This window comes from Furipterus horrens, unplaced genomic scaffold (genome assembly GCF_987537825.1).
Source record: "Furipterus horrens unplaced genomic scaffold, mFurHor1.1.pri manual_scaffold_8, whole genome shotgun sequence".
In the NCBI taxonomy this organism is placed as follows: domain Eukaryota; kingdom Metazoa; phylum Chordata; class Mammalia; order Chiroptera; family Furipteridae; genus Furipterus; species Furipterus horrens.
Genome location: NW_028327178.1, coordinates 92,557,173 through 92,582,478, shown reverse-complemented (window position 1 = coordinate 92,582,478; position 25,306 = coordinate 92,557,173). Strand labels below are relative to the sequence as shown.

General features: G+C 49.4%; 3 protein-coding genes across 3 annotated transcripts in view; 2 read left to right on the top strand and 1 right to left on the bottom strand.

The window, feature by feature from the left end:
- The first annotated feature begins 263 nt into the window (after positions 1-263).
- Positions 264-1,938, top strand: MMP24OS (MMP24 opposite strand). The gene is made up of 2 exons (XM_090286305.1): positions 264-352; positions 433-1,938. The coding sequence occupies exon 2, from the start codon at positions 436-438 to the stop codon at positions 595-597; it is 162 nt and encodes a 53-aa protein (XP_090142431.1). The 5' UTR covers positions 264-352; positions 433-435; the 3' UTR covers positions 598-1,938.
- Positions 1,263-23,879, bottom strand: MMP24 (matrix metallopeptidase 24). Its single transcript, XM_090286304.1, has 8 exons — positions 23,701-23,879; positions 19,478-19,594; positions 17,491-17,795; positions 10,348-10,509; positions 8,002-8,216; positions 7,502-7,640; positions 5,857-6,123; positions 1,263-3,979 (listed from the first exon to the last, which is right to left on the bottom strand). Exons 1-8 carry the CDS (start codon positions 23,877-23,879, stop codon positions 3,642-3,644), a joined length of 1,722 nt encoding a protein of 573 aa, XP_090142430.1. The 3' UTR covers positions 1,263-3,641.
- EDEM2 (ER degradation enhancing alpha-mannosidase like protein 2) overlaps positions 5,624-25,306 on the top strand; it is a 115,429-nt gene continuing 95,746 nt past the window's right edge. The window contains exon 1 of the mRNA XM_090286303.1: positions 5,624-5,712. The gene's annotated coding sequence lies outside the window, so the exon portion shown is untranslated. The remainder of the gene's footprint in view (positions 5,713-25,306) is intronic.

Sequence of the window (25,306 nt, the reverse complement as noted above, 5' to 3'; positions counted from 1 at the left end):
GGCCCCGGGGCACCTGGCCGTAGGACAGCCTGGTCCTTGACCCAGTGTGGACGGATGGCCTGACTGCCAGGTGCAGTGAACAGCCTCATCAACCTCAGCAGGACCCTACCTTAGAGCTTGACTGGGCGTCCTGTTGGTCCTAGCTGCGTACCGAGTGGGTCCTGGGAGGTTGGGGCGGATTTGGCCGGTTGCTGGTGGGTGGGGTCATTTGCTGGGCCCCGCCCCCGGAACCAGGAACACTACGCTAGGCGGCCGCAGGGCGGCGACGTCACGGCGCCAGCCCCGCCCAGCCCAGCTGCTCAGGCCGGCGGAACGCGGAGGCCGGCGCTCGGATTCTCCCGACTCCTGCGAGGTGAGGGCCGGAGTCGGGCCGGAGGCGGGGTGGGGGGAGCAGGGCTGGCCCAACACCTGACGGGGCTTCCACTCCTGCAGACCATGGGCGCTCAGCTGAGCGGTGGCGAGGGCGCCGCGGAGCAGGCACAGCCCCAGCCCCAACCCGCGGCGCCCGAGGGCCTTGAGCGACCTCGGCCGGAGCCCGGCCCCTGGGGGCCCCTGGACGACGTGCGCTTCCTCATCGCCTGCACCTCTTGGTACTGACTCTCCGTCCTCCAAGTTGCCGCCGCCTGTCCTGTTCGCCTCGCGTGGTCCGGCCATTGTCGTCTGCCTCCACGGCCTCTCTTAGCCTATCCCCCATCCCCGCGCCCCCACCCACCGGCTCCCGGGGACGGCGGCGAGTCGAGGAGGTAGCGAGGCGCGGGGGCACGGGGCACCGTCTCTCCTCTGGTCCCTCCTGCCACCCTGAACTTGTTCACTTCCCACCCTGTACCTTAGCCCGACCCCACAGCTCTAGACGACTGGGTCCTGGGTCAGCCTTCCCTGTCACTGACTTCTGGGACCAGGCCAGGGCTCTTGGTAAGACCCTGAGGCTACTCATCGCAACTCACCTCACCTCATCTGTCCCTTATTGCTGAGACCTGGCTCTTGCTTTTGTGCTTGGACTTCAGAAAAGACCTTGCCGCAGTGACCCTTCCCCTACTCCTCCCAGGGGAGGTTGCTCCTCCAGCCTGGATCCCAGTGAGGCATTATCAGGCTGTATTCCTGGGACTCCAGTAACACTGGGCCTCTCGGTCATCCTTTTGGAGGGAGGGGGCATCTGTTTGCTGGGCTGGCAGATGAGATGAATGGGCAGTTCCTGGACACCTGAACGTACTGTGTTTCTCTTCTCCCAGAAGTTTCTTAGGTCTGTCAGAACCTGATCCTCTTTCCCACATCCAAGTGAAACGACATACTCTGTATTTTTGTTTTATTTAGAAATGATTTAAAAAACATTATACAAAGGCTGATCAGTTTAAAATGTGACTGACATTGAAATGCTGTGATGTTCCCCAGGCCAAGGGGAAGCTGGGCTCTGGGGCCCCTGGTACTTTCTCCCTGTCTGCTCTGTTCTTGGGTGGTGGACAAACAGATGACCACAAGATGAGGCAGGAGAATCTGAGACTGGAAGCCTCCAGGCTGTACCCTCTCTGGGCCTAGCCTTGCATCCCTCACATCTGCAGCCTGGGCTGCCTGCCTCCATCTCCTGCTCTTTCTCAGCTGACCTTGGTAGTATCAGGAGCCAACGGGGAGCCTGGGGGAGCCTAGAGCTTTCAAGAAGTGAGAGCACCAACCTGAGGAGTGGAGAGGGACTGGGTAGGGGAGAAGGGAGGCCAGGAAAAGATGGATAAAAGAGACACTTCTGATCTCATATTGGACCCTAGAAGGGTCCACAGGTGGGGACCCAAGGCCCAGCCAGCCCACTGGATAGCCTGGGCATGTAACAACCTCTCTGTGCTTTATTTGGGGGCATGGTGAGAATTACCCTCTGGCCTCCCAGGGCCTACACTAGTTTCATATGAGTGGACAGGTGTGAGCTAATAAAGTGCTTTGCAAAGTATAAAACACTGTACAAACCTATGAATCACTAATATCTCCGCAGTTGTTCCCCACCCGCCCCAGGGAGCCCGCCCTTGGCCAAAATGAGAAAAAAACCCAAACAAACAGAAAGATAATGACAGGGAACACAGTGGACCCAAATAGGTGCGTCTGGGACAAGAGATTTTGCTTGAGACATTTCCCAGGGCAGCAGAAATCCCTGTCTCCCACAGGTTAAGCCAACCCAGAGACCAGCCAGAGGCCACAGATCGGGGCAAGGCCAGTGTATTCTCAGGGGGCCAGGGTGGCACTGAGGTCCTGCCAGCACCCTAAAGACTGACACTACCTCCTGGATTTGGCAGAGAGCCAGCGGGCATCACTGAACCCGTTGGTCTTGCCTAGGGCTTCTCAGTGACAAACAGGGCTGCCTCCACTGGGTTGGAGTGAGACAAGCTGAGCCCTAGGAGACAGTGTAGGGTGGGCCCCTAGGATTGGGGCTATGACCCATTAGGGGTGCCCTTTTCTAAAGAGCAATGCAGGAAGGTGGGCCTAGTGAGCTGGGTTAGCAAGGGCCAAGCTTGTGATGTGAACACTAGTTCTGGGCTGAGAGATTGAGTGAGTCTCAGTGTAGCTGGGGGGTGTGGGCTCTGAGTACTTCAGAAGGCTGCCCTGAGTCTCTTACCCCAAGGCCACAAGAATGTTGGCCTGGAGATATTTCTGCCTCATTTAACTAGTCAGGCTGAACCCCCTGGCCATAAGCTACAGGCTGGAGTGGGGCTGGAGACTGGGGAAATGGGGGGAGAATCAGGAGTGAAGGATGGTCACACACTCAGGTCAGCCTCCAGAAAATGGGGTCAGCTCCTGTCCCAGTGCTTTGGCCTCAAGCAGGGCCCAGCTCCTGGAGTGTATGGGCAGTAGAGTGGCCTTAGCAGCACCTTGGTCCTTATCACATGGGGGAGGGCCCGCCATGCTGGCCTCATCACCAAGACAGTCACCTCTAATTCATCTAAAGCCTCAAGCAGCCTTTGCAGAATGGGACTTTAAACAGTAGAGACAGGACATTTAAATATTCAAGATGTGACATTGGGTCCTTGTGAGACCCAGCTGGGCCACAGCCCTGCCTGCAGCATGTGACCCTAAATCCTGGGTCTCAGAGGAGACCCTGATGTATGGAGCAGGTTTCCTGAGGGATCTGCTGCATGCCAGCAGGGGAAACCCATCTTGTTACCCACTGTGTTGGCAGCAGGGGTCCTGTAGCCTTGGAGAACAGTGGGGTAGGGGTGGGGGCACATCTGACCAGCAGGTGTTGGCAAAGAGGGACCAGGACTGGTGGCTTCTCCCACATGGGACTGAGAGTACTAGTGCTGGCTTCCCACAGAAGGTGCTGAGTCCAGCCAAGAACCAAGCTGTGGTGTCTTGTGGATACCACAGGATGCAGTGACCACAGGGCCTCCTCCTGGCTTGGGGCCTGGACTTTCCCTTGAGTAGGGAGCAGTTTACCCAGGACAGAAGGCTGGCATCTGGGTGCCAGACACCCACTTAAGGGCACAGCTGCCATCACTCCCTGGCCCACATTCAGCCTAGGCCAGTGCACCCGCCACTTCAACTACATGACCCCTGGCCTAGGGCCCTGCTGGCTCCAGAGGGCAGTGGCCAGAGCCGCCCCTCAGGCCCTGGTGAGGAAGGGCCTGGCTGGCCAGAATGAGTGGACAGAGAGGACTCTGGGCTGCTCACACCCACTCCTGAACTGGCCGCTTATAGTAGGTGACAGGCTGAGGGCCTGCCTTGTTCTTGAACTGGAAGATGGTGTAGACCAGCACCAGGATGCAGAGGGACAGGATGCAGGGGATGACCACGGCCACCGCGTTCACAGAACCTGGCACATCATTGATGGTCACCATGATGTCCACGTCATCCTGGGGCAGCCGCCGCTCCTTGCGCCGTTCAACCTCCTTCTGGTTGCAGCCCATCCAGTCACGCAGGATGTTGCGTGGGTAGCCAGGCTCCACACTCAGTTTCTGGTTGTCAAACTTCCAGTAGTCCCGGCCCTTGTAGAAATATGTGTAATCTGCAGAAACACAGCCCAGCGTCACCACCGCTCCCAGACATTTCCCTGCACCTACGCTGGGACAGGGTGAGAGGGTGTAAGGTGCTGTGGCCGCCTAGAGGAGGAGCACCTCTCCTACCCTGGGGGAGCCCCAGAGGAGCTCTAAAAGAGGAGTGGGCTTATTAGGTCATGGGAGCAATGTGTTGGCACACTTGAGGTAAGGGAGTGCAGTGCTTGGCACACCCTGCAAATAGTGTGGCTGGGTCACGGAGTATCACTCGTCTGGCTGCAGAGAGGGACACCCAGGACCTGGAGCAGCCACAGAGGGGCTTTAAGTAGAATTGATAAATTCAATTTGTGCCTCTCAGATGGGACCTTTCTCAGCCTGGGGCCACAGCTCTGTCACACTGTGCCCATAGGCACCCTCACGTGGGTCAGATCAAGCCCCCAATTTAGGGCTTGGACAGCACTGTCTCCATGGCTTTAGGGCCTCAGTCCAGCTCCTGCCTGAGCCAAGGGAGGCAGGGAGCAAGACTGCTCCTTCTGTTGACAGCAGACACCACCTCTTCACATTTATCATGGATTTTTTTTTTGACTTGGTACCCATCACTTTGCAACACTGTTTGCAGTGTCTCTGAGATCCTTCTGGGGAGGGGCTGGAAGGAAAGGAGGTAGCAGGGCTAGGGGGCTACCTACCCCGGGGCTCCCAGCAACAGCCTTAGTCACCAGCCAGTCCAGAGACAGAATATTCAGAAGACTCTCATTGGCCAGCTCCCCACCCTGGCTGAGACTTTCATTGGTCAAAGTCCTTGATGTCATCTGTCTCTGAGGCTCCCCAGAAAGCAAGACCATGTGTATAAAGCATTAAGTACACAGGAGAGCCACCAAATAGCTGCTGCTCCATCCCTATGGCTGTTGGCTTTCTTACTAGTGACGTCTCCTCAGAGAGTCCTTCCCTATGACCTTCTCTAACGTGGCCCCCTCTTCCTAGTTGCTCTCTCACAGCATTCCTTTCCCTTATAACATTTGTAGCTACCTTGTTTTTCTGCCTCTAGCCTGGGAGCCAGGATGCAGTATAAGCCTTGTTCTCTGCTCCATCCTCAGCCTTTCCCCACAACCTGGTTCTACGTAACTGTTGTTGAGTAAATGAATCTGTCATTCCATATAAACTAAAACACACCAACAAGATGATGATGATGATAGCAGCTAAAACATGGCATGGGCCATGTGCTAGGAATTGGTCTAAGTGCTCTATATAACTTATTTAATCCTTACAAAACCCTATGAGGTAGGTACTATTATTATTCCCATTTTATAGATGAGGAAACTGAGAAAACAAGAGATTTGCCTAAACTCATACTAAGTCGTGGAGATGGGATGTGAAACCAGCCAGGCTGTGCTTTTGCTCATATCAGTGGAGATGTGTTGAACAAACATTTGTGGATACCTACTCTGCACCTGGCAAGACCCAGCCCCTCCCCTTGAGAAGCTCCTAGTCTGGCCTCCAGGAGGAGCTTGGAAAATGTCTCATAAATAAAAAAGGCTTCGCTCTCTACCTTCCTGCCCTCAAGCCCTGTGAAAAAGCACCTCTGAACCACCGTATCCATCACTGCTTTTCAGATTTGATAACTTGAGGAACTCCTACAGTATACCTGAGGACCACTGAGGAATGCTGTCTGAAGGAATGAAGTCAGTCTCTGAAAACATCTCAACTGCACATCATCCCTGAAGATGAGAAATTGACTCAGTAACTGGTAAGAGAATTTACTATGTGAACGTGGATGGATCTGAGGCAGTTGTCTTTGCTCCCAGGTGGTGTTTTTCAAACCTGGATACCCTGAGAGGGTGCCCATGGGCCTTGCTGAGACCCTCTCCCACCCAGTCCGGCCCTTACGTACATCCTTCTTTGCTGATGAAGGCCCCTTGGGGAGCCTGTGGGATGCCTTTCCACACGGTGATGGGCTTGGGGTAGCCAGGGTCTGTGGCCCGCCGCTCTTCGCTGTAGCGCCAGTACTGCTCGCCTTTGAAAAAGTAGGTCTTGCCCACGGGTTCCCAGCGCAGGGCCGTGTCAATGCCTTCTCGGGGCAGACAGCTGCCCAGCTCCCCCAGGCTGTGGGGGTACCCGGGCTCCACCGTCACTTCCTTAAACACCCAGTACTTGTCACCTGTGGCCAAGAGAAGCCAGGATCAGCCTTCCCCAGTCACTCAATGCCAGAGGTTGTGGCTAGTGCCACTTGCCCATCATCTGCTGGCACTGAAGTCATTAATAGAGCCAGAGTGTCAGGGAGAAAGAGCCCCAGGCCTGCGTGATCCTCTCAGTGGGAGACTGAGGCCTTTTGGCCCAGGCAAAGCTTAGGGGGCAAGAAGCCATAAGCCAGTCACAGATCCTGGACAACTCACTCCATGCTGCCCAGTCTCCACGTCTCACCCTCTTTCCTTTCATAGGACTTGCTCCTTTCTCCTCTCTGGGTGACCTCGGATACTCATACACGCTAGTGTTCCATTTCCTGCCCCCCCCCCCCACCTTCCATCAGATCAGTGACACCCAGTGCTGAGGCTGTAGCCCGCAGTCACTCTCCCAGCAGACCTGAGCACCAGACACAGGTACCCTGAGGGCCCACCAGTCTCTGGGTATTTCCAAGTTGACTTCCTGGAGTTCCTCATCTCCACCACAGGGGGCTCCCTCCCTCATCACCTTTTCAGCCTCCAGAGTCCCCAGCCAGTGCTGCCATCACCTTGGACCCTCTCTTGAGGCCTTGTTAATCTTCTCAGTGTCTCTAGCTTCACTGCTCCCCCTGCTAGGGCCTTACAGACAGTGCTCTCAGCTCCAAGCAACCATCTCAGAAATGGACTACCTGCCTCTGTACCTGCTCTCTGGCTCTCTGCTGCTCGAAAACAGTGAGTTTCCAGCGTTGCCCTAATGGGTCAATATTAAATTCTGGCCTGGCAAACAAGGCTCCGCAGGCCTCTCCCCCAGACTACCACTCAGGCCCCTTTTCACAGCTCTCCGATGTGGGGCTCCAAACACATGCATGTTCCCGCACTCTTCCTTGGTTCATGCTGGTCCTTCCGCCTTGGAATGCTTTCCTTGCTTCTCACTGACTGTATTTTACATTCCTGGGGCCTGGCCCAGGTCAAGATAATTGAATTAAACCACCTAGCCCAGGGTGGGCACATGGTGCGCATGCAGCACACGTTAGCCGCCTCTCCCCTTCTCTGACCTCTCCAGCCTCTGAACTGTGTGACACAGTGGCCTTCCAAGGAACACTGATGGTCTTCAATGGCCTGTACAACCCTCTATTGCATGTGGCTAAGGCTTGTCGCCCAGCAACTCTGGCTTATACAGACCCTGGGCAATCACTCCCTGACTTGATTTCCCCAGATTGTGTATTGCCTGCCAGCAGGGATCTGCCCTGTCAGATGTCAGTGTCTCTGTTAGGGCTCAAAGGACCACTGGAGTGCTTCTGCTCCCACCCATCTCTCCCGGTTTAAGATGGAAAAAGGGGGTACCGAGGGTAGGGAACCATCCCAGCCCCACGTTACCTTTGAAGAAGACAAATCTTCCATCAGCTCTTTCATAGGCTGCGTCTATGCGGGCAGGCAGGCCCTTCCAGAACTGCTCAATCTGCATGGGGTAACCCTCCTGCACCCGGTTATTGCGCAAGCGCCAGAACCAGCGATCCTGGGGGTTAATGAAGGAAGAGGAAGAGGCATGGCCTCTCAACCCAGTGCTCAGCCCAACAATCAATACCATCCCCTGGGCGCAGCCTTGAAACCCTAGGTGATGCCTGTTCATTTACTGCTTCTAACTTTCAAAGCCCTGTGAGGAAGACAGGATGCTCATTAAATCCCTTCAAATAAGCCTCCAGTTGGCTCTTGCGGCGGGAGGGGCCGTGAGGCGGTAGACAGGTCTGATGGGAGGGCGGAGGTGTGGAGGAGCTGGAAGGGAAGATGCGGGGCCTAGAGTAGCCACCTGAGGGCAGCAGAGAGTCACTGAGGTCAGCGGGGCCACCCCCAGGCTGGTGCCAGTCGACTGGCCCTACCTTAAACACAAACATCTCTCCCCGGAAGAGGGCCACTGTGTTGAAGTTGCCATCACAAATGTTGGGTTTGGCTCCAGGTGTGGATGGTCGGTCTCCAAGGGGTGGCCGAGGGGGCCTGGGCTGGCGCTCATGCTTCCTTTCAGACGGTGAATGGATCCTGCGAACGGGGAGCGTGGGGAGAGGCCTTGTGGGCTCCAGGGGCTCGGCTGGGGGTCCTGGAGAGGGGGGGTGGCATCTTAGAAAAGGGCCAGCCATTCCCTGCCTCCCACTGCCCTTGTCTCGTCATCACCTAGGCAGCCCTGAGACAAACAAGTCTGTCACACTCTAGCCTCCTGTCCGTTCTCCCCATTTTTTACTCCCCCAATCTTTGAGAAACTAGGTGAAAAATAACCATTAAATGGGACTCTCATCTGTCTGCCCTCAAATCTGGTATCTTCTCTTTCTTCTCTCCTGCTGTGAGAGAACATGTCCCTTCTTAGGCTCAGTGTCCTCACCCTCTTTCTTGCTTCCCTCCACGAACACTGGCCCCGCTTCCTCACTCCTCCTTCATTCTTTAACCTGCTCCATATGGCTTCTGCCATGTCACCCCTGACACTGCTCCATCAAGGTCAACAGTGGCCTCCCTGTTGCCAAATCCAGTGGTTATTTGGCTCAGACTTTGATATGCACATGAATCCTCCAGGGATCTTGATAAAATGCAGATTATGACTCAGAGGGCCTGGCGGGGGGTGGGGGGTGGGGGTGGGCTGCGATTTCTTTAAGCTCTCAGGTGATGCTCATGTTGTTGTCTGAGGCCCACACTTTGAGTTGCAAGACCATAGAAACACTTCCCTTGAAACTCTCTTCTTTCTTCTCTGGAACCCTGCCCTCTCCTGGTTTCCCTCCTACCTCATGGTGGGGCAGAGCTTGTTCCTTCTCAGCCCCTCCTGCACCAGCAGCCTTCCCTCATCCACCCTACCCTAAAGGTTCGGTAGTCCTGAGTCCTCTTCTCTCTATTTTGGTCCTTAGGCCAGAGCTTCTCAACTTGGGCTGCATAATAGGACCACCTGGGTATGCTCAGAAGGCACCCCAGACCAGTCAAAAGCAAATCTCTGGGATGAGGGCCTGTACTGGTATTTTTAAAAATTGAAATCCCAAGGTGATTCCAGTGGGCAGCCAAGTTGAGAATCACCACCCTAAGTAATCTCATCCAGGTTCATGGCTTCAAAGACTCTCTATGCTAGAGCCATCCAACAGGATGTAGTGATAGAAGTGTTCTGTATCTGCCCTGCCTGATACAGTAGCCTCTAGCCACGTGTGGCTACCAAACACTTGAAATGAGTGTGACAGAGGAACTGAAAATTTAATCTTATTTAAGTCCAATTAATATAAACTTAAATTTCAATAGCCACGTGTGGCTAGTGGTTACTATATTGGACACCAAAGATTCCCAAATCAATATTCCAGCCCAAATGTCTGAGCTACAGACTGGTCAGTCCTATTTCCTCATAATTACAAAACCCAGAAACCTTGCTGCCAATCTCTCCTCACCCCATGCCTGATCCATCAGCAAATCCTGTCCATTCTATTTTCAAAATACTTTCCACTTACCATTACCTCTGTCCAGTCCTCTGCAGCTTTAACTAGGATAGCCTGCCTAAGCTCCAGGGCTCTGGGTGAGGCCACCTCCTCTGTGAGGGCCTCGGGACCTCCAGAGGGAGCCCTTCTATGCTCCATAGCCTGGGGGCAGTGGAATGCAGGGCTATGCTATGTGGACATACATTTGCTCAAGTGAACTGGCCTTCCATCTCCACCTACTTGCCACGAATAAGAACTTCATATACCAGCCTGACTAGAGAATGGGAGGGAGGCATGGTGGCCAGCTTCTTGTGTTTTATCAAGATATCAGCCTAGCTTCTTATTTTTTCTTGTTTAAGACAAAAGCTCTGGTTATAATACTCATCACTTTGTATCACCATTACTTGGACAGATGCATGAATCTCCTGGCTAGAAGTGGGACCCCTTGAGAGGTGAAGCACAGGAGGCCAAAGGGAGGTGTTTAGAGGGGAATGGGGTAGGGGAGAGAAGAGGGAGTGAGTGGGCATCTACTCACTGTTGTCCTTCCCAGTAGCAGCTCAGACCCTCCCCTAGGTTTCCCAAGGTGAGGGTAATGGGGGGATGGTGGAGGGTGGGGAGGTAGCCTTGCCCACTCTGTTTAGGCAATGACATCAAAAGTCTCCAAAGGTTAGACATCTGTCAGAGACACAGCAGTGATTCCCCCATCCCTGCCCCGCCCCCCATGACAGGCAGGCAGTCACAGCCCACCCCTTTGGTAGAGGTGGTGGCCCCTTCTCCCCTGCCACACACCGTAGATCTTCTGGATGCCCTGGAGATCATCCTGAGGCAGCTTGAAGTTGTGTGTCTCCATGTACTGGTAGAAAGGGGCCATGATGGCGCTGGGGTCGTTGGAGTGCTCCAGTCCCAGCGCGTGGCCCAGCTCGTGAACGGCCACCAGGAACAGGTCATTCCCTGTGGAGAGGGGGGTGGGGAGGTGCCCAGGGCACCCACTTAAGTATCAGTCAGCTGATCCATTATGTCAGCAAACACCCATAGACTTTGTGCTAGGCCCTGTGCCGGACACTGGGATATACAGAGAAATCAGACACATCCCTGCCTTCCAGAACTCTCGATATAATGGAGGCTAGGGAGAGAAAAACAAAATAAGTGAAACTAGCATTCCAAGTGCTTTAGTAGATGTCTATAGGGGTCAAGTAAGGATACTGAGAAGGGAGGAATCATTTAAACCTGAAGGAAGATGTTCCGTGAAATTTTCATAAAGGAGAAGCTTAAGGTGAGTCTTGAAAGATAAGAAGTCAGTCAGGAGAATGGATTCAGGGGGTAGGAGGGGAAGATGGGCGGGGATGGCATTCCTGGCAGAGGGAAAGCTATAAACAAGATGCAGGGACAAGCAGTTTCATTCCATCTGGCTCTGGAACCAAGCACGAGGGAGGGCTGGAGAGAGATGAGGTCAGCCAGGCTGGCAAGCGGGGCTCTGTGATGCCATGCAGAGGAACTTGGACTGGCTTCTTGCCCAGCAGGGGGCTTAAGCAGGAGTGGGGGTGGTGACAGGATGACATCACTCTGGCTGGGGCTAGAGGAAGGTTTAGAGGGCAATGAGACCAGAGGCAGAGGGGTCAGAGGGGTAGTTTGGAAACCGGTACGAGGGTCCAGGTGAGAGAGGAAAAGGACTTGAGCCCAGGCAGAGGTAGTGGGACGAGCAGAGGGGTGTCCCTGGGTGGCAGACTGGAGGTCCACTTCAGGAGACACAGGGCCATGCGGGGCTCTGGACATGTGGCAGCTCTCAGTCTGGCAAGACCTCAGTTCTAAAAGAACTGGGCTATGGTCAAGATCAAGCCAGGGGTTCAAATTCTAGTAAAAAATGACAAGGTCCAGGTGCTGAAAGTGGGGCATGGGACCCCGAGTATGAAGCTGAGGCAGCAGCATGGCATAGTGGTCATGAGCACACACTTCAGAGTGGGACAGACCTTGCTCATTTCCAGCTCTACCCAGACCAGCTGTGGGAAGTTGGCCAGCAAGTACCCCCTTGAGCCTCATTCCTCATTTGTAAATGGGAAACTCGTCCTACTTATAGGGTTGTGTGGGGGTTGGATAAGATAATATGTATAGAGGGCATAGCACCACAGGTAGCTCTTGTTACCATACGTAAGACAGAGAAGGCTGGTGCCTGGAATAAGCCCATGGATCAGAAGGGAAGCACAAGGCCAGTGGGGTTCAAACAACCAGATCCTCTCAAAGGCAACTCCCCTGAACTTCTGAATCAGGCCTGGGACAGGGCAAAGCCTGATTTTGGAGGGCCAGCTTTTTGAAAGAAATTCAAGGGGCTGGGTGTTGGGCAGGCTGTTGTATCAATAGTCCTGACTCCTGTCTGTCCAGTTACAGACCCCTCCTTGCCTTGACCTCTGACATTTGAATGGCCTTGGGCCCTGCCTCTTACTGTCCAGCTTTAAGGCATGTCAAAGCCCATTCCTGCCACCCTGAAGTGCACGGGCGGCTGCCAGGAGCCCAGTAGGTTGTCAGGAGTTGTAGTGTACACTCTGGCCCCAGTGTCACTGGCAAAGTTGCTCTACTCCAGATGGGGTTGAGGATTGTCTCTAGTCTTTCTGGCTAAAGTCTTGGGAAAAGAGAAGAGCCCCACAGGGCAGACCCAGATGCATGCATGCATGCCGCTTTGCTGACACCACCAGTGTTTGCAGCAAGGGGGCAGGGGCTGGATCAGTGCAAGGCTGGCCAAGAGCCCGGGGCTGCCTTCTGCTGGGGAAGGGCAGGTTGGCACGAGGAGGCCAGGCCACCCCCAGTTCCTTCCTCAGGCCCTGGTCCCTCTGGCAGCAGGGAAGGGTGAGCTCATCTCTGAGCTCCATCCCAAACAAAGGAGGCTGCTAGAGCCAGCGGAAGGCAGCTCCGCTTCCTGGGGTCCAGTCTTGGCTCCGCTCCTGGCCTGTTCTTCCACCTGGGACAAGCTGTTCGGGCCACTGTCTCCTGACCAGGCTCTTTCTCGGGGGCATCCACAAGGACCTCAGCTGGAAACTGGGGAGCAGGGCTCCAAGTGCCTAGCCAGACGAAACCTTTGTCCTTAGCCTGTGTCTGTTACTCTGTGAGCCTTGGTGCCTGGGTCTCTGTGGAGAATAGGAGTAAGTCCTTGAAGGAAAGAGGTTGTTGGTTTGTTCCAGGGACCAAAAGGCAGAGAAGAGCTGGGGAGCTGGCGTCTTACTGCACAGAAACCCAAAAAACCCGTGACATGTGTGCTGCTCTGAGGAGATGGAAGGAGAGGGACCAGGGGCCAGAGCACTCCCTGGAGCTTGTGAGTAGAAAAGCAGAGGGAGGGAGAACATCCCTGTGGTCAGAAGTTCAGTTGCTGGGAGTCAGACTGCCATTAATCCCAGCGTTTCTATGTCCTAGCAGTGGGCCAGTTTAAATCTCTTGCCCTGTAAAATGAAGGAAGTAGGTAGGTGCCTTCATAAGAATTGATGTGAAGATTAATGAGGCCAAGTATGTAAAGCACTCATACCAGCTCCTGGCACATAACTATCACTATTAATTAGCTGGGTCACATTGAGCTATGTGTGAGGGCTGGAAGCTCAAAGCCTTGGGCCTCTTAGCAAGTACTCAACAGTCTACTTGGCTATTCAAGTATACCTTATTTCTGCCTCATTTCCTTCTCTTAGCACCTCCATCTTTGGTGAGGCCCATCTGATTGACTCCTCCAACCCACAAAAGGTTATAGCATTTCCCTTTGCCTCTGTCCTTTTGGCAATGCAGTCCACTCCAGCTGAAATAGCCTTATTCCCTCAAAGTTCAGCTCAGTGCCATGTCTTCCAGGAAGCCCTCCTTGATTTCTCCCACTGGCAGCGAGTGCTTCCTCCTCTGTACTCTCCCAGCAGTTTATCTGAACTATATGGCACTGACCACTTTCCACCTTCCATTATAGCCTCTAGCACACACTCATTCATTCTAGGACTGTGAGCTCTTTGAGGGAAAGCTTTGTGATTGAGAGTGCAGGTGACAGCAGCCAGGATAGGACAGTGCCAAAAGTTCAGTATTTTTCCAGGTTTGGTCCTTGGACCACCTGCAGCAGAATCACTGGGGGTGATGGTTAAAAATTCAGAGTCCTGGGTTCATATCTGGCTCTGCCACTTACCAACTGTGTGAATTTCTTAACCACTTGAAATTTTACTTTCCTCATCTACAAAATGGAGATTATGATCCCTGCTGAGTCTAGCTCCCAAGGTGGGGAAGAGTCACTGACGTAACTGCAGAAGGGCTCTACCCTGTGACGGCTGGTCTGGATGACTCTTCCTGTCTTATCACCTTCCCTGGGCTGGGCTCCCTCCCGAGCAGAGCTTAGTGAATTCTGCTGACTTCACCACTTGACTCATTGGAAAGAATTGAGGACAGAAAGTACCTGGACGCAGTCCCCAAAACCAGCTGAAAGGTGTGGTGGGCCAGACTGCCTTTCACTCAGACTCCAATAAGCTGGAGAATCAGAATCACCTTTACAATCCAGGTTCTCCCGAGAGCCTTTTAAACACACAAGTAGAGGAGTTTCTGATTCAGGAGTTTTGGATTAGGGTTTAGGTAAATTTTTTTTTTTTTAAGTTCCCCAGGAGGAATTAAAAAAAAAAAAAGCAAAGTTCCCCAGGTAAATTTTATAATGGTTGGATCAGGCTGACACACCTGAGCCAACCAGTGAACCTTAGCATCACTAAAAGCGAGGCAACCTGCGTCACATGTGCTTCCCAGTGTGATGGATTAGGGAGGACCAGCACCACCTATGAAGCATTCTTGCCAAAAAAGTGAACCCGAATCTGGTCAGGCCTATTGATCTAATTATCAGTGTTCAGGAAATATGGGGAAGAGAGACAAGTTAAAAGTGAACCTGAATCAGTCAAGCCAGATCAATATACTCAGGACAAGTGACCCAGTTTCTTCAATAAATATGGGTGGTATGGGAAAGAGAAGCAAGGTGACTGTTTTACATTAAAAGGGCCTTAAGAGATATGTCAGCCATGTATGATGTATGGATGTTGTTTGGATCCTGATGCAAGCAAACAACTATAAAAGACATTTTTGAGGTAATTTGGGAAAATGAACACGAACTAGGTATTTGATTTTAAGAAATTATTGTTAATTTTGTTGGGATTGACATTGATTTTGTGGTTGTGTAAAAAATAATCTGCTAGAGGTATATATATACCAAAGTATACACAGGTAAAACGATTATGCCTGGGATTTTCTTTAAAACATATCAGCCAAAAAGATAAAAGTGTGGGGGAGAGGGTTGATGAAATAAGAATGACATAATGTTGATAATTATGCCTGGGGGGTTCATCTTGTCATCCTCTCTACTTTCGTGGGTTTGAAATTTTCCATAATGGAAATGTAGAATAGATAAGAAAGCCAATAAACAAAAAGTTCCCAGGAGTCTTTGCTCACTCCCTCACTGAGTTTATGTGGAAATTAAGATAATATTCAGGTGCTCAATAAATCTTGGTTCCTTTCCTTTCCTTCCAAATGCCGTCCTAATGCAATAGGTGCATTCCAGTTTGCCAGCCAAGGCTCTATTGCCATGTTTATGAACTAAATCTGGATAGTTCATGCTTAGTTTTCCAGAGCACAGAAGGGTCCTGACTCTTGTCCAGAGAAAGCATTGTCCATCCTGGAATTTCTATCAGAATTTCAGTCATTCGTCAGGATGGGTGGGACAGTCAGGAGGGTGCTGGGCAGGTCGCAACTCCTTCCCACCCACACCACCAGCAGTGCTTAGGCTTCTGAGACTGGGTCCAAGGTCTCCAACAGCAAGGAATGGATGTGGGAAGCGCAAACCCCCAGAGCTGGGAAGGGGAGGGCAGAGGAAGAGGAGTGTCTCTCTTGCTTCCCTGGAAAACAACCTTGCAAGATTTCCTTTATCTATATCAGGGGTATAACTAAAGTTTCATCAGTGGACAGTGCCTGGCCTATAACTGGGGTTCAGAAAGGTTCGTTCTCTTCTCCTCACACCTTATCAGTTAACACAGACTGCTATTCCTTGACACTAATCCAAGAATAGAATGAGATAAAGAATAGGAGTTTTGAAAGCCAGGAAACATATCCAGAACAGAAGGGAAGGGACACTGGGGCAAAGGAAATGGAGCTGGATAGGAGAGGGGACACAAATTTGAAGAGGGCAGGGGGCAAAGAAAAACTGAAGTTTTATAACTTTGCCTAGGCACAGCCTTGGCCAAACCACCTCCTGAACCACCCTTTCGAAGATAAGCCAAGAGTTGATGATCCCCGATCCATGCAAATATGAAATTTTCTCAAGGAGGCCGCCCCTGTCTACAGACACCAGGAACAGCCTTCAAGGAAATGGGCTTAAAGTCTGCTCTCAGCCTGAGCTTCACCAAGGAAAAAGAATGCCCAGTGTTTCCCAAACCTGCCTAGGCTTGGGAATGAGAATCTCCAAGGGAACGGCCTTGGGAATCCATGTTTATTACAAGAACCCTGGTTGATTCTTAAGATCAGACAAGTTAGGGAAACTCTGGGGATGAAAACAGTGCTTCTTGAGGTGATGGAACTTCAAGGTGCATGAGAAGCACCTGGGCATTAGTAGACTGCATGCAGATTCCCAGGCCCAGCCCCAGAACCAGAGAGTCAGAATAACAGAAGGTTAGGGGCCTGGAGCCTGGAAGCTATATTCTCTAAAATGGTTTCCAGGGGATTCTGGTGTGCCCTGCAGTTTGAGAGCCATGGAAGCTTCGCATGGTGGCTAAGAGTACAGGCTCTGGAACCATAAGGCTCAGGTTCAAAGCCTTATCTCATCATTCACCAATGATGGGACCTTGGCTAGGTTACTTAACATTTCTCTATATAGTTTACATATATGTAAAATGGAGGTAATAATATATACAATGTAGAAAGCAGTTGATATGGGCCTTAGAATATTAAATACTAGTTGTCTATTATAATGTAAAATAGAATAGGATCCTCTGTCCCTTTTCCTCTAGACTCCTATTGTATTTTCTTGGTGTATCTGCTACATCCTTCTGTACAGTCTGCCTGTGACAGGGTGACTTATGTACACATCTGTCTCCCTAACCTGACTCTGGACTTCCAGAGGATAGAGGCCATGTCTTTTTTGTAAAATGTGCAGATCCCCTGGGTTGTGCATCATGTTTCATTACAGTTGGGAGGGACCTCAGAGATCACCTAATCCAGTCCCTCATTTTACAAATGAAGAGATTGGGGGTGAATTATTTGCCCCTAGTGGCATAGCCAGGTAGTTGAACTATGGTTTGAGCTCTGGCACTGCCATCTATCAGCTATGCCACTTGAACCCCAAACTCTTCATCTTAAAATGATATACACTTGCCTACTTAATAAACATGTGCTCTGTGAGCAAATATGGATGAGGAACTCTTCTGCAACCTGAAGAATATTGTTACTGTTACTGCACAGTATTGACTCTGGATCCATGAAATATTCACTAAATCATAGTGGTAAAGAGCAAGTTATCCAAGGATGCTAGAGTTATTCACCTCTGAGGTTGATGTAAGGGAGAGAATGAGTCACGGCATCCCATAAGATGGCCTTTGAAGCTGTCATCAGTTAGGCCAGAGTCTACCACTTTCAGACCCCAATTTCAGTTTTAATGCTTTTTAAAATCTTTTCCCCAGCCTGTGATTCATTACTTTATCTTCCAATTCATGGCCTAATCCCTCCGTCCTGACTCAGCTCAGTTAGACCGTTTACTAAGTGATCTGACCCATCTCCATGGCCTTGGCTATGGCGGATCACATGTTGAGTATCATCAGGAACCACAGCTCCTGCCCTTTAGGTTCTTAGTTCATGGACAAGAGGCTATAGAAACCAGAAACTCATCTATAGAATCCTCCAGGTTCTTCCTTGAGGTTACTGAGAAACCCAAGACTGACCCCTATGCCCTCACTGTCTTACCATCATGGTTGGCATTTCCTAGTGTCCATGGCTCGTCTGAGTCAAAGTGAGTGTCTCCTCCAATTCCAGGGCCAGGGAAGTAGGCATGGGCCAGGAATCCTCCTTCCCCGTCAAATGGGGAACTGTCACCATGGAAACCAGATGCGAAGAAGATCATGATGTCTGCCTCTTTCCGGTCACTTTTGATCTCATGATATGGCACCTCTTCGAAGGTCAGTGGGGTCACCTTCTGCCACACATCAAAAGCCTGGCGAATCGCTTTCCGTGTATCTAGCTCACCCACCTTTGGGGTATAGTTATGAATGCTGGTGAGAGAGGGAGAAACAGAGACTAGCAGAGCTAAACAGAATATCAGGAGCCATATGACCCAATGATCTTCAACTTTCGACACCTAGAATTCTGCTGATGTGCCCTAGGGGCTGAAGGAGAGGCCCAACAGGCAAGGCTCTGGGTCCCAACACCTGCTTCAATCAAAGTGTCTTCGCTTTAATCAGTATTTTGTATTTTATCTTTGACAAAGTTTGTGTTGAACATAGGATTTCACTCCAATTTGTAGAAAAAAATAAGTTGGTCACTAGCATTTTTTAAAATTTATGTTCTCCCAATACATACGATATGTACATTTATAAAGTTATAAAATATTTTGTGTGGCTCAGTGGGTTAAGTGTTAGCTTATGGGCTGAAAGGTCGCTGGTTCAATTCCTGGTCAGGGCACATGCCTGGGTTGCTGGCCAGGTCCCCAGTTGGGGGCATGCAAGAGGCAACCAGTTGATGTTTCTCATGTTTTTCTCCCTCTTTTTCTCCCTCCCTCTCCTCTCTCTAAAAATAAATAAATAAATAATTTTAAAAGAGTTATAAAATATTTAAACAGTAGAGAGCTAAAGTGCAACATCTCTTTTAAAAAACATTTGGTACCAACTACTGCTTGTCTACCTAAAAGCTGGTATAGGGCAGCATCTCATTTAATCAGTTCTAGATTCAGTTATTTAAGGTTACTATATCCATATTGCATGGTTCTCCACGTGGAGCATCACTACTTCTGGAGGCTCTGCCCCATGAACACCTCAAACAAGGATTATTCACCTATTCTATAGGTAAGGCTAATGAGGCTCAGGGAGGTTGGGTGATAGAAGGTAAGGTCAAAGTTGAGTTAGAGTCCAGTTCTTTTTCTTGATCTACTCTGCCTCTTCAGGAGACTCTAAGAGTCTATCCAGTTTCTAACCCAGATTCTTCTGAAAAAAATCCTGTTCTCATCTCTACAAACTTACCAGCAGGAGAGCCCTTAGTTCCACTCTAAGATCACTATCACAGATCCTACCTCAGAACCCAGGAGATCTATCTGAGATGGAATCAGAGTCTTGAGAGGTACCAAGCAGAGCCCGCCTGAGCCTGCACTATGCCTGGCTCTTGTCCAGCCCCATTCCAAATTCTGGTGTCCGAGTATGCTGTGATGGGCCCCAGCATCCCTGTTCTTGGTTGCTGGTCTGCCTTGGAGACCGATCCTGCTCTACCCTTGGTTTCCCTAGACAATCAATGAATGACACTGTTGTGATTCGGGTCCTTCATCCTCCTTAAGAAACAACTGGAAATCTGTGCTGGGGATCTTGCATGAGGTCTATTAGACTAGGCGGGAAGGGGATACAGATGAGAGAGTGGGGTTTGTCAAGCGGTGATAGGAGAATGAGCTCAGCTACAGCTCTATCACAGCTGAAAGTTACTGAACAATCCATGCTCCGCTTTCTGTAACTAAAAATGATTAGAATACAAACAGAACACAACTAAGAAGCTCCCAAAGGACCAAAGAAACCTGAAGTTGGAGATAGAGCATCCTCTGGAAGCCACAAGGAGGGCAAAGTCATAGGCTCTCAGTACCTGGCCCTTGCCCTGATCACAGAGCCACCTACAGTGTAAGCCTCCAAAACTCAGGCCAGGAAGAAACAGTGAGGGTGGAGCCAAAACCAGGGAGGAAGAGAAGAAGTCAACACACCTGTAGGTGATGTGTTTCTGCCTCCACTTCTGCCCAGTCAGGGCATAGCGCTTGTTTCTCCGCCTACGGCTTGAGTGGGGGTGATCAGGAACACCACATCGGGGTTTCTTCATCCATCTGGGCAGAGAGAAGACACATACATACACTGTGGTCACTGAACTCTAGGAAGACACTACAGAGTCTCCAACCCTAGTCTGAATGACATTGTGTGTCATTGAAACCCTGGCTCTGATGAGTTCCCCAACAGGAACACGATCGACTCATTCATTCGTTCACTCACAACTGAATATGAGGAAACACTGCTGCATAAGAGACCAGCAGTCAGAAGACATGGGCTTGATAGTTCCAGCTCTACCACTAAGCATAAGAGCCCAGGCAAGCGACTGAATTGGCATAAGCCTCCGTTTCCTCATCTGCACCATGAGAATTAAAGTTGTTGCTGTTCTTAGGTTGTAATGAGCCTCAAAGGAGGGCATATATGTGAAAATGCTCTGTAAATGTTATTATATTACATTGCTCCCTGGTTTAAAACCTACCAGTGATTCCCCCAAACACCTAGAAAAAAGTCAAAACTTCTCACCTTGGCCCACATGATCTAGCCTCTGCCTACCTGTCTAACCACACCTTTACCCTCCTTCCCCTCATATACTCCGCTCCAGCCACAGTGACCTTCTTGCTGTGCCTTGAACATGCTAAGATTTTCCCCACTGCAGGATCTTTGCATTTGCTGTTCCCTCTGCTTGCAACACTCTTCTTCTTCACATGGCTTGTTCATTAAAGTGTCTACTCAAAAGTTACCCCTTCAGAGAGGACTTCCCTGCCCATCCTATCTAATATAGCCTCCTCCTCCCATCCTGCCACTGTTTACTCTGCTTTTCTTCATAGCATTTATCATTCATGGAAATTAAATATTTGATTCTTTGTCTCTCCCACCAGCTTCTAAGCCTCATGAGGACAGGAACCTTGCATGTATTCCCAGTACTGGCAAGTGCCTGACAGAGAAGATGTTCAATAATGATTTGTTGAATAAATGACTGAATGACTGAATGAGAACTACTCAACAGTAGAATGGCATAGCTTGGAAGACAGCAAATTACTTCTTGCTATAAGTGTTCAAAAAGTGGCTTGCTCTGGCTAGTGTGGTTCAGTTGGTTGGAGCATCGTCCTGTCAACCAAAATATTGTGGGTTTAATTCCTGGCCAGAGCACATGCCTGGGTTGCAGGTTTGGTCCAGGATTGGGGCGCATGCAAGAGGCAACCGATCAATGTTCCTCTCTCACATCGATGTTTTTCTCCCTCTTTCTCTAGTTCCCTTGTCCTCTTTCTAAACATCAATAAGCACATCCTTGGGTGAGGATAAAAAAAAAAAAGTGGCTAAACAACTGTAGGACATGGAATGTATCTTACTACACTGTATTGTGTTTTTAAATTTATTAGTCTGTTGCCTCTAATGGGAAATTCTGTGAGGACAAGAACTGTATCATATTCATCACTGTGTCCCAGAAGCTAATCCAGTGCCTGAAATTAAAGTAAATCCTGGTAACTGTTATATCAGGGCACAGCAGTCCTGGGACATCATTGGGGGATATAAGAAAGAAGCCAGGGTAGGAGATTTAAAAGATCAGGGCTGATTGGGGCCCAGGCCTTTCTTGAATTTTAAGTCCCTGCTGGCCTAATGACTGACTGACTAAACTATAGCTTGGGGTTGTTGGAAGGGAAAACATTCTGACCTCATTTTCAATTGTTGAAAACAGTTGCCACTGGCAATATAGAGAAGAGACGGAGAATGTTTTAACTAAGTATTAAAAGCCCCCCAAAGGACTTAACCCGGTCTTACTTATGTCTGTGTGCTTCATGTCATCTACAGTGTCCTGAACTCAGAAATCAGTAATAAAAAACACAACAACAATACCATGCATTAGAATGAACATTGAAAATTTTCACAGTGTTCACATTAAAACAATTGTTTTTCTGGTTCTCAAAACAACTTTGTGCGTTAACCAGAAATTATTTGTTCTTCACTTTATAGATGAGAGAAAAGAGACACATAAATTGAGTAACTTACAAAATAGAGTGAATAGTGAGGTGGGGCTGGAACTATTTAATTTCCATGCTTAGCACAAGGTGGGTCTACAGGAACTGTTTGTTGAATGAATGAATGAGTGGATGAATAATGTGTGACATTTTCCAAGGTAGGCACTCAAAAGTAGTAGTACTTTGAATTGCTAATATAGCTTCCCTTCCCTAACAGTCCCTAGGATGGACTAGAACCAGGCTCCACCATCTCTGCAACAGCAAGGCTGAACAAGGCCTGGAAACAGCAAGGCTAGGGGGAAACAGGCCCAGTGAAGGCAGTGGACTGCCCAAGGTCACAAAGCTGGAGCCCAAACTAAGGTCTCTAAATTCTACTCCAACACCCTCCCCACTGAGACTTCGTTTAAAGTGTGAGTGCCTTCTTCTTTTCCGTGCCTCCAAATCCATGTTCCCAGCCTTCCTGCAAAGAGGTCGAGGCAGAACTGCAAGTGGGAAATACTTCCTTCTCCCTCAGATCACCATTTCCTCTGCCTCCTCCTCTCATGTCCAACTGCCACACTCGGAACCCTGTCCAACAGGCCTGGGGCTTTCTGGAACAGAGTGAAACCCAAGGCCAGGTGGTGCCGCAGCAGAGACACCAGTGCTTCTGCCCCAGGATGCACTGCCACCAGGCCTGCACAAAGCCCTCAAAATAACCTCTGCTTTGAAAGGTGGTTGGGCCCTCTCTAACGGCCTGCTCATGAGGCCACAGGGCCAAGGAATCCACCGCACTCCCAGCATCGTAGGAGCGACCTAGTGCATGGTGCCAGAACTTCACCATCTCACAATAAGAGAATCCCAGGAATAGAACATGTTTGGACAGAATTTTAGGGTCATAGAACCGCACACTCACCAAATTTTAAAAGCTTAGATGCTCAGAATAATGGAATCTAGCATGTGAGGGGCATAATTCAACACTCCCCTTTGTAAAGCTGAAGGCCAGAGAGATTGATTCTCTCAAGGAGTGACTCACCCAAGGGGCAGATTGATCCTGGCTCCACAACTTCCCCGCATCCTCACCTGGCCCTGCTCTCCCCTCCACCAGAGCTCAGGATCCCACCCCTCATCACCTCCTTAGGAAACTCACTCCATGTCTTTCTCAGGACTTCATTAAACAGCTTTAAGAACTTCCGTGGCTATTTCTTAAACACACTTAAGCATGCTCAATCTCTCCAAACATAAACGAACAAAATTAATTCTTCTCTAACTACCATCTATTCCTCCTCCTTTTCACTGTTAAGCTTCTGGAAAGTTTCCCCCACACTCATTGCCATCCCTGCTCCTCACCTCTCCCCCTCCCCACTGCGATCTAGTTTTGTCTCCACCATTTCTTGGAGCTTACAATGGCCTCTTTGCTTCTAAACTCAGCAGACCCTTTCAGTCTGTTTGGCCACCCTGCTGCAGCGGAGCCCACTGGCCATTCCCACCTTCACTGCCATGACGTCACACCCCCAGGCTTGTCAGCCCTCTCAGTCTGCTCAGTCTCAGCTTGCTTTGAGGGCTTCCATCCCAGCACTCTCCTCTTCCTCCTCCTCTGTTCTCCCTGAGAGATCTCAACTATCCTTGTGGCTTATTTGTTCCTACTTCCTAAGTGTCTCTCTGAAACTCAGTGTTTCCTTCTGAGTCCTAGATTGATATAGCCAGATGTCTGTGTTTTTTACTAAATGCTGAGCCCCTGGAGGGCAGGGACCATAGGCTCAAGCACAGTGTCTGGTCCACATTGGCACTCAGCAAAGTTTTGGTAAATGGAAAAAGTGAACGAGACTTGTCAACCTGTCATCCAAGGGTTCTCTGTATCAAGTGTACATCTCAGGGAATGCCAGAGGGGTGACTCATAGAACCACAAGTTTTAGAACCGCAAGTCAGAGGAAATTTCAGATCCTCTATAACCAAACCCTTCACTGTGCTGATAAGGAAACAGGCCCCAGAGGGTTAAGTGACTTGTCCAAGGTCACACAGCAAGTTTGTGGCAGAGCACAACAGCAGCTCAGTAGGAAAGGACAACTTGGGGTATTGCCTCCCAGGATGGCAGTGCAGAGTAAAAGGTAGAAAGGTGGGATGGGCATGATGTATACATGCGGCCATGACGAATGTGAACCCAAACGTAAGTCCGGAAATTTCAAAGACACAATGTCCTATGCAAATCTTACTCGATTGTTGTCTGATCCAACACACCGGTGACTGGGATCCCGTAAAACTGCTGCATAGTGGAGACAGCTGACTGTAAGGCCTTCCCTGAGTGCAACGCAGAGGCCCGGGAGTCATAGGGAAGCAGATAGCCATATGACTTTAACCAGTTCTGAAAGACACGTGAAGGAAAAGCATGCATTATGCTGCAGAAGGCTCCATTCTACCTGGGCAGAGATCTGCCCTTAGATACTGTGGATCATTTTACCCAAGGGACTTATGGACTCATGTTCTGCTTTCTACCTCCTTCACTCCGTCCTGCACACACATCAGATTTATCTCCAGAAAACACAGCTCTTGTTGGCTTACTCTTCTGCTATAAACCTTTCACTGGGTCTCTACTGACTACAGAATAAAGCTGAAATTTGCATTCAGGGCTTTCTACTACCCTGACTCTTTGCTCATTTATTCCATGGCTTCTACTGACAAATGACTAGACATGCAAGAGCACAGGAACAGTTCATTGTCTGAAATAGAGTGCCCCATTCAAAGTGCTTTCCAGAAACCTCTGTGTCTAAAATCAGAGTCTGATGAAGAATCATGCTGTAAAATATTTATTGACATGAGATTATATATGATCATTATTGCTAATCCCTCCAAAAAAGCAAGCCATCATAAAAAATACAAACCAATATATTATTTAATTAAATATCAATACATAAATATATGTATAGAAAAGCCTATAAGGGCACACATTAAAAATAATAGTATGATTCTGTAAGATAATTTCTTGTTTTTAAGAATTTCACACTGAAACATTTAGGATTACACAGGGTGTATGATGTCTGCAACTATATATATTTTTAATAGGCTCAGGAAAAATTAGAGATAAAAGGAGGAAATAGATGTAGTAAACTGATAACAGCTGGGGAATCAGGTGAATGTCCTATTCTTGAAAACTTCTCTTAAAGTCTTAAATGATGTCAAAAAATAATAAATATCCTTTGTTATAGTATCATGGGGGACTTCTTCATTTTTACTTTTTGCTCTTTTCTTTTTTCTAAGTTTTACGCATGGAGTCATTAAAAATAAAAAGGAGAAAAACTTTAAAAGGACAAGAGAATCTGAAAATAGCTTAGGTGATGAAGCTCAAACAAACAATGAATCTGGAGGGTAGCAAAGTAAAAACAATTATTTCCACCGATAAGCATGAGAGGATGGAAACCTGAAAAAACCAAAGCATCAATTGGAAAGTGAAGAAAACAGCCATGTATGTACTGAATCCATAAGCATTTACAGGAGCCTCCTACGTGCTGATCTCTAAGCCAGACGGAACCTGTGCTCACCCACAGAGGATTGTCCTGAACACCAAGTGAGCTTAGGAAGGAAAAAGAATGTAGGAAACTGTATCATTCCCTTCCTATCCACAGTTTTTGTTTCTTGTTTCTGTATGAACAATCTTATTGTGGATGTGTGTGTCTGTTATTACAAGTCAAATCAAACCATTTTTAGAAGGAGGCAAGCCAGAAACTATAATTAAGTTATTTATTTCACCAAAGGTCACTATAACATCTTCACTGCCTTGTGATAAAATTCTTCAGATGATTAAAAACAAAGTATTCAGAATAA